The sequence below is a fragment of the Colias philodice genome, chromosome 19, assembly GCF_061535455.1.
Source record: "Colias philodice isolate Cphi_HAF_F1 chromosome 19, ilColPhil1 Martin Lab GWU primary, whole genome shotgun sequence".
NCBI classification, from domain to species: Eukaryota; Metazoa; Arthropoda; class Insecta; order Lepidoptera; family Pieridae; genus Colias; species Colias philodice.
Window position 1 is genome coordinate 5,064,048 of NC_143104.1, and position 9,298 is coordinate 5,073,345.

Sequence of the window (9,298 nt, forward strand, 5' to 3'; positions counted from 1 at the left end):
ATGTCTTCACTTCAAATGATCCAGGTGAACCTCAACCACTGTGCCAGGGCGCAGGATCTCCTGTACCAGAGCATGGCAGAGTGGGCTATTGATATGGCAGTGATTTCAGAGCCGTACACTGTGCCCTCACGGAGCAACTGTGCAGGAGATCTAGACGGCGTAGTCATGCTGATGGCGCGGGGTGGAGTGGAGCTCGAGAGGATAGTGAGGCGAAGTGGCTGTGTGGCGGCTTCGTTTGGTTCTGGCATTGTTGTGGGAGTATATTTTTCACCCAACCGCCGCCTCTCTGAGTTTGAGCAATTCCTAGACGAGGTGAAACAGGTGCTTGATCTCGCACATCCCCAACCAGTGCTATTGGCCGGAGACTTTAACGCCAAATCCGTAGCGTGGGGATCTCCCATGACCGATGCGCGTGGTGTGGTGCTCGAGGATTGGGCGGCTTCTTCCGGATTGTCCCTCCTTAATCAAGGGTCTGTACTCACATGCGTGCGGCAGAGGGGCGGCTCCATCGTTGATCTGACGTTTGCGAGCCCGTCTCTTGCCCACCGTGTGCGAGACTGGAGAGTTCTGGAGGACGTTGAAACGTTGTCGGACCACAGGTATATCCGTTTCGGCGTCGCCTCACGGGAGATTCCCGGTCGAGTGACTCCAAGTGAGGGACGGCGACCGCGCTGGGCGTTGAGCCGCCTAGATAAGGAGCTGCTGGTTGAAGCCGCTATCGTGCAGTCCTGGCTTCCTGTGCCGGAGGGAACTGTGGCTGTTGAGGTGGAGGCTGAAAGCTGAAGGAAAGTATTTATATAAATACGTTTACGATAAAGGAAATAATTACGCGTTTCTCACGTACTAATGGCGTTCATTATGATCATTCAGCAGGAAATCGTTAATTAAACATTTGATATTGAATTCAAAATTATCCCTTTAATAATCTCGGTCAAATAAATTATATTGCAACTATTTATTTATTTATTTGTAATATTTTTTCCACTCAATCTTGTTTTCTAAATAGTATCTTAATATTATACATATACTTTATGTCTATGATTTAATGGGTTTATAAGGTAATGTTTCAATTATTTACCTGCATACCGAATTTCAATCAAATTGTCGTGGGTAGTCTTTGGCCTTTGTATTTTCAAACGAAAAATATAGATACATTGACAATTATACACCTTTAATACACCTTTAAACCCATAAGCTCGATAAGCCATGTACATAAAAGACAAATAAAAGTTTTACGAAGCATAAAATAAGACAGACATGTTGAAAATCTTAAGTCATAAAACTGGGTGCGTGCATCACCCACGCGATTTGAAGAACACGTGATGGGCGCGCGTTACAAAATTTAGTTTAATTATTTTTATCGTCCAATTAGATATTATTTTGTAAACTATGCATATTATAGAATTTATATTTATGGGGTAGGCTTTTATAAATATGGGTTTTCAAAACATTTGCAATTGAATAAATTAAGAAAAGGGTTGAGGATTTAAAAGATTTTAAATCAATTACTCATTAGTTTCTTTTGAATGCTAGAGTAAAATTTAAGCTTAGAAATTGAAAGTTAACTCTTAATTTTTCGTAGTTATTCATTCATTTCATTTTCATTATTTTACCTTATACGTGGAAAAGTTGTGAATGGCGGGTAACCGCTGGCTTCCTTTTTGTTCTCAAACGATTTAGCTCTAAATAATAAATGTTATTAATTTAGCACGAAACGTGAAATATTAAAGAAAGAGCGTGTGTGCCGAGTACACGTGTCAGAAATGAAACGTCTTTGGCAAGATTCAAAGATACCAATATCGTCGCCTGACTCCATGACGTAACGGTATTGCCATGACGTGACCTTGAAATCTTACTCTCAACGCTCCTAAAGTTTCACTTTAAATGAACTTTAAATATTATGGCCATAAATCTGTATCACAAGATTCTTAAAGCTTGAAATACTTACAAATAATATAATTGGTATCTCCACATAAATCTTATCGAAAGTATTTAAGCATTGTTGAATTCACAATCAAAAATTAAACCTAAATGCTCATACCTCGAATACCACTTAATGGCATAAATTTAATATCGTGACCGAGAGCTATCCAATGGAACTTTTGTAACAAATTTCATTTATCTCTCCTCTCCAAGGAATTTCATAAAATCGATTATTATCAAGATGATTTAAAGTCAGCTTTTAATGAAATTTTGAATTTCAAATTCTATTGTCAATATTTTCGTCCCTAACCAGGATTTGTACCGTGTTATTTTAGCGACATAATATGCATAATTTATGGTTTTCTGTGCAATACAAAGTTACGACAAACAACAAGAAAAGTTATGTTTAAGAATATACATACTTAATGCATCAATGCATCATTTATTTATCGTTTTATATTTGTAAAAAATATGGTGTAAATTTAAACGTTCTCATTATTGCGAAAATAAAATATCTTTTACGAAGAATTATTTATATAGTATACTAGAGGTGCGCCCCGGCTTCGCCCGTGGTACATATTTCGCAATAAAAGGTAGCCTATGTCCTTTCTCGGGTATCAAAATATCTCCATACCAAATTTCATGCAAATTGGTTGAGTAGTTAAGGCGTGATTGAGTAACAGACAGACAGACAGAGTTACTTTCGCATTTATAATATTAGTATGGATTAATAAAACTGAAAAGTTTGTTTACGTAAACAAGCATAGGAACTATTGGTATGTATTTTTTGTGTTGGATAATAGGTATGTTTCAAAAACAGGTCGAAATTGTGTAGGTCAACTGTTGGTTAATAAGCTCACAAAGATTACCTATTTATTAACGTTTAATCTTTGGAAAAATACAAGCGACGGATAAAAAGCGCTTCAGGCGTCTATAGGAATGCCATCTATCACTGGCCGTCTTGGGAATGACTGAGAAAAAGTTTGAGTTCCACCGAATGTCGAGCGCACATTAGGATAGTCGAGAGCAGAAAATTTATACCCGCGATTCTAGAATACTACGAATAATAGTGAGTAGTCTAATATTTTAAATAAGCCTTTCTTTAAGTCTTGGATCCAATGAACGGCAAATCTAGATTTAGCATCGTCGTATGCATGTGCTTTTAATTTATCAGCTGAGGAAATAGTGTATATTTAAAATTTATCAAGATAACCGTAGGTAGCGGCGAATAAATCTTATGGATTTAAGAAATTGTAGCAGTATTGGTATAACATTATAATAATAGACAATTTTAATAGGTCTGGGTTGGATAAAACCAAAGCACAAAAACATCATGGTTATTTATCAGGTTTTAATATGTTGAGTTACGGATTAGAAATATTGCTTATAGTAGGGGAGCCCAGGATGCTAAATGTGGATTTACTCGAGCGTCACGGGAACCTATTAGAATTGGTAGATTAGACCATAGCGAGAAAAAAAGGTCCTATAATGTTTTCACTTTTAGCGTTGGGGAAGGGTTTTTGATTTTTTTTAATTTAAAAAAGAAAAAAATTGGCTTGGAAATACTCAAGCGCGTTAGATATTGATATTTTGCATGCTCCAGGACGTCACTGAAAAAAAGTATACGTTAATCTGACGATTTAAGTGGCGATTTAATCGCTATGAAGAAAGGGTAAAAAATTAAAGTAATATTATTCGAGCGCGTCAGATTAATATATGGGGGGGTTAATTACAATATAAGAAGTCCCCATTTCGCTAATCTGACGATTCGAGCTCAACCTTAGGGAATTATGGATTATTCAAATTTTCCAGCGGGGCCCCTGAGCGCACCCACCAACCATAACTGCTCATATTGACTAGAGGTACTAATGAATAGCTAAGGTACCGTCCCTTATAGTAATCTGACGCGCTCGAGTAAATCCCAAAATCCCCTCTTGGCCTCCCCTACTATTAGGGAATAATTTCATACGACGCGCTGTCCATATGGGAAGCAGCAAAATATTGTAAAGAGCTTGTTTATCTAAAAAAACTTTATTTTACTACAACTTGTCACAAGTTTAAGTGACAACAAACATTACAGTTGTCATCCTTCTCGTTATAAATGATCGTATTCTACCTACGCGCCGTAAAAAATAGCCTCTAGTTTTTCCTGAGAGAGCTGTCTCCGTATTATTGTACGGGCAAGTTTCATCTTCATTACGTTGTTATCGACACTGGAAATCGGTTTTCTACGTCATAAATCTCCACAGTAATTAATCATGAACCTGCCCGTGATGGCGGAGTAACGCTGACACCTCCCGAGACAATGTTTTTCTAACCATCCTTTGTCTTCTGTGTCCACAGACTTTCTCGCTTTTGTTCGTTTTAAAAGAAAAAATATATAAATTGTAACTGCGCTGCGCAGACGAGAATAGTTAACACGGCAAGAATTTATCGTCCCGTTGCTTAATTTTCACTGTTAAGGTTATTTTGCTTTACGGAAAAATGTTTTCGGAACGCAAATATCACGCGGATCAAGTTGATCGTGAAATAAATAATTATAAAACAGGTCTTGAAAAATTAAAATTTTTTAGAACATAAAATTATACACTGTATTTTTATTTATTCCTGGTTTTAAATATTTCTAACTCATAAATTAATAAAAAATGTTACACTTTAAAGTTCAACCACCTCTCACGAGGACCATCTTAAGCTTATAGGCTTATTAACTACATATTCAAATTTGAGTAGAAAACGTCGTCAAAACCTTTCATGTAAGAAGATAGCGCCATGGCGGAGAATATTTAAAAGGAACCTCGTGAAGAGAGTCGACGGTTTAGACCCAGTGTTATGGAGCTTTATTGTGAGTCCTCCGACAAACGATTATTATGAAGACGACTCACTTTGCACACGTTCCGCTCTAACAATCTTCTTTGATATAATAGCTTTGTATTGCTCAAGACAGGTAACTGTTCTTTTTCATTTCGATATTTTACCAACGTTTATTTCTTTCTGTTTATTTTGGCTTAGCAATATTGCATTTTTACCAGACGCTGTGTCACAACACTGCAGTATGATTTAAAAAAACTCATTACCTATGTAATAAGAGTATTTTGTGCCTTAAATAAAAAATGTTGTTTTTTTAAAACGAAGCCTTATTTAATAAAATATTTGCTAAAGTATTATCGTGAAAATTGTGTAATAATGTGTTTTAAAATCAATTGTGTCTTAATGAATTTTCCATGCTCAAGTCCGTTAAATTGGAGGTAGTGAACACTGAACGGCGCTGAAATAATTATGGCCTGACGACGGTAAGGATACATTGTATAATGAGAAACTTTCTAATAATGAGCTTTACTTAGCCTTAATCCATAGTACTAACAGAGCTTTAATTCTTATTGGAAACCCTTCTTAGAGTTTCGAACAACTATCTATTAACGAGGTCTCATTAAAGTAGAACTTTGTTATATTTTTACTGAGTTGAAAAAAGGTGCAGAATCTGAATTTGCATTTATTTTAACGTAGTACTTTTATGTCTGTATGTTGGTTTAGATTGTGTTGGAGATAGGACAACACAAACATTATATTATTATTATTAAGAATAAAAAAACTGTAAACACAAAAACCATGACAGAAAACAGTTTTCCTCTCCCAATATTATTTTACCTTTGGAACTGGGGATGCTATTCTTTAAATGTAAGTTGACTAAGTTTTATTCTAATAACAGCGAATTTCCGTGAGAAGTTTAATCAATATTTCATATTCAATTGTGCGGCAACTCTGGTTCCGGTAGGTGCGAGCTGGAGTGCGGCATGAATTGAGCAAACTTAGCGCGAGCGGTTTCTAAGTTGGCTAAGACCATGCTGTAAATTGAAGCACGACTCACGTCCCATTTATGTTGTTTTATGGTTCCTTTCCTCCCCACACTCAATTCTACTCAACTGGAAAACGTATTCTTTTTCCTCGATTTTCCTTTGTTACGATTTACTAAACTTTTATGCTCTAGCGAGATAAAAGAAATAGTAAATTGAAGCTGTATGAGGAATGATTGTGTTCTTTCGTGAATAATAATTAACTGTTTGAACTATATAATACGTTAAGGCTTTACACACGTTATAAATATGCGGATTACTATACCTAATAGATATGATAGAGTTATAGAAAAACTTTAGAAAAAGAAAAGGTGAGTATTTTTTGGTTGAAGTAAAAATAACAAACAATTGATCAGTGCTTTCTATAAAATATATCGTATCTATGTGACATAAAAGCTACATCAATTTTATGAAACAATTGTATTATATTATTGTACCCGCAGGATTATGAGCTTCATAAAATATTTAATGGAACATAATTACATAAGCAGCTATTCGCGTTCTTGTATGCGGGAACAGTGCAACAATGATGGATCGTTCCGGCAAAGGAAGTTTTAGCTCTCATGTCTAAGAGAATAAGGAGTATGCACTGGCATTCTCTTCATAGTGACATAGCTCGGCTTATGCAAATTTCAGTCAAGTTGCAGTTGAGGTTAGTTTTGTTGGTGAAGTTAGTAATCTTTGTTTATAAGACAAATATTAGATCTTACGCTGCGAGTTGCTATGTCTGAACTCCGCTAATTGAATCTATTTTAGATTCAAATTAAAATTAGGTAGGTGTATAAGGGAAACAATTGACCAATTAATTATTTAATAAACTACAATAATAAATTTAGACCGTTGATATTCATTTGAAATTGTACAACAGTTTATTTTAAACCGGAGTAGTAGATATTAAAGTAGAAAGTCAGTAAAAAATATTAAACTGTATTGAAAGTGTCGATTGTTAGCATTAATTAAACAAAAATGAGTTAGCTTGCTAAATTGTAAAGGTCTTTAGAACAGACAAAAGCTTTATAAAGGGCAGACATTCGTTCAGGATAAGAATATATAAATATGTATTTACATTCTGATACTGTCGGCAGACCTTTGATCTTTTATTTAAAGGTCAAACTTTCATCTATCTTCATTGCAGTACTGCGCAATATTCGAGACAAGTCCACGAAATTTACAATATCAGGCCATATACTGATTTATGAGAAAGGTTTTCGGTTATATGACGCAATTCTATCAGTCCAAATCTTTATAATAAAATAGTATATATTATAAAGGATATGTATTATGCATATTTGTTTTAACATTACCTCTATGCCAAAGTAAGTAGCTGTCATGAATATGTATGACGCGGCTGAAATATGTAGCGAATTTGGATTAAAACTTATCTGAGTTACTTCAAGTTAAATTTAGATGGAAGATGATCAAAATAAAATGAATCTAATGTTTTTACATTCTAATGAAGAAGAGATTGCCATATACACACTTCATCAGGTAGTTATGTCATTTATTTAATTAGTAACCTTTTTTTATTTGTGTTTAAAATGTTATATGTAAATGTCCGATAGAAGATGCTATTTATAATATAAAAAGTTTTTGTGGCTTGAGAGATTGTTATTGTCTTGACTTTATGAAGACTTTCATCATTATTGTTGAAATAGTTTTAGTAAAAACTTTCTGAGGTTGTCACAAGAACTACATCTCCTTTCTGTTCAAGTGGAATTGATTTGATCGGATTCTGTTAAGTTTTCAGACCTCTCGTAAAAGTTTGTATAAAGTTGTGGTTTAAAATAGTTTCGTCTGTAGATTGAAGGTATTTCTGTAAGAACCCATTCTTCATATAAGTTGATCGTTGGGATGTGGAATATGACATTGATTTATTTAACTGGCAAATAGCGTAGCGGAGTTGTAATATGAGAAATTCAACATTACGTGCTACACTCCGTGTAAACATTAAACATGTTCCTTCATCCGTTTCTTGTGCATATGTCATAAATTATGCATGAAAATAAGTGTAATTACTTGTAAATTTGTACTGCATATAGTTGTTTGCATTTTTGTTTATGGAAGGAGGTCTGTTAATGATTTGATTTTCGTTACTACTCAGAAACCGCGGATGGGGGTTTCATATTTATTTATTTGCGTAACTAATAATTTTCCGCAATTCAATTATGTTATTTTCACACTACCATGTTACTACAAACATATATCATTCTAAGAGATAGTTGTATGTTAACGCAAAGCAATAGAGTTTTTTAAATAATTTCTTTCGAAAAGGCTTTGAAGTGAATGAGCTGCTTTACCTCAAAGCTTCGGCTTGTTTTATACCAGTGTTAAGTAAAAGTGAACCTTGATAGGATTGGTTCCTGTTCAAAGAAACTGCAATATAAAGGAACCCGGTTGTTTCTTGTCCTTAAATAAATTTTCTTTTTGTCTTTGAACCCTTGGTCCTACGTGTGGAATGGTCCATAAATCAAAGCCCTCCCAATAAATCTCGTCTTACGAATTTCCGAATATCATCTGCAGTTTATAACTTTGAGTATTATACAGGAAAAGGTTTGCTCTACATTATGAAATATTATTACTGATTATGATTTATGCCTATCAATATTGTTTAAGAACCTATCTCATAAAAAACGTTATGTTAACAAAGTAAGCATTTCGTGAACCGTTAATGAAAGTATTTTCCTTCAACTTCCAAAATATGTCTGTTTTAAATTAGAATTTGTAATGTTTATTAAGTAAAGTCGATGAATAAAATTTTATTAATCCCGTAAATTCAGGATATCCTTTAATCTTTTTCACGAAATTAAATCATTTATTGACGGCCCAATTTCGGGAGGACTGAAGCAATCTATACATAAAATTAGTGGATGTTAGCGTGGGATTTGAGTAATATTTTATAGAGGGATATAGAATGGTGTATTTTGCTCTCAAGCCACGTCCTCAGCTATTCATCAAGTCGTCGGGCCATTACCGGGCCCGCCACCTGCACGGTCCCCACTTTGTATTATGTAAGATTATTCTCGCCTTTCATTTACCGCCAATAACTTGTTGAATTACAACGCGAAATCGATTTGGGAACGTAATATTGGTTTGCATTATGTGTTTATTATGTTTCGATTTTGTCGCCTTTATTCGCTTGATTGTATATTTTGTTTCATAGCATTTGTTGTTGATATGTGTGTTTGTATCGTTTTTGCTTGTAAAATGGGATGCAGTAAAAAAGAGGTAATATTATGCCACTTATGCATTTGTCGTAGCATGCGCTACGTGCGTCGTAGCAGCGTAGTTCAATGATATAAAGTTTTCTAATCATTATTAATAACAAATAGATAGCCGTAAATATAATAACCGTCGCGTATATTTCAATTATTTTTCTTAAATTCAAATTCCTTTGAGAGTTTTTCGATTACAAAATGTCGAATTGAAAGGTCTATTGTAAACTACGAATGGAACTACAACGTTTGGAGTGAAAAGCATTGCTTTCTATAGACTAGTTCGAAGCGTGTTAGCAGAATCACTGGTTT

The 9,298-nt window shown here is 34.6% G+C and overlaps 1 protein-coding gene across 1 annotated transcript; it reads left to right on the forward strand.

Annotated features, from left to right (window-relative positions):
* Positions 1-783, forward strand: LOC149479933 (uncharacterized). The gene has a single exon (XM_089707644.1). The coding sequence runs from the start codon at positions 1-3 to the stop codon at positions 781-783; it is 783 nt and encodes a 260-aa protein (XP_089563770.1).
* The last annotated feature ends 8,515 nt before the right edge of the window (positions 784-9,298 follow it).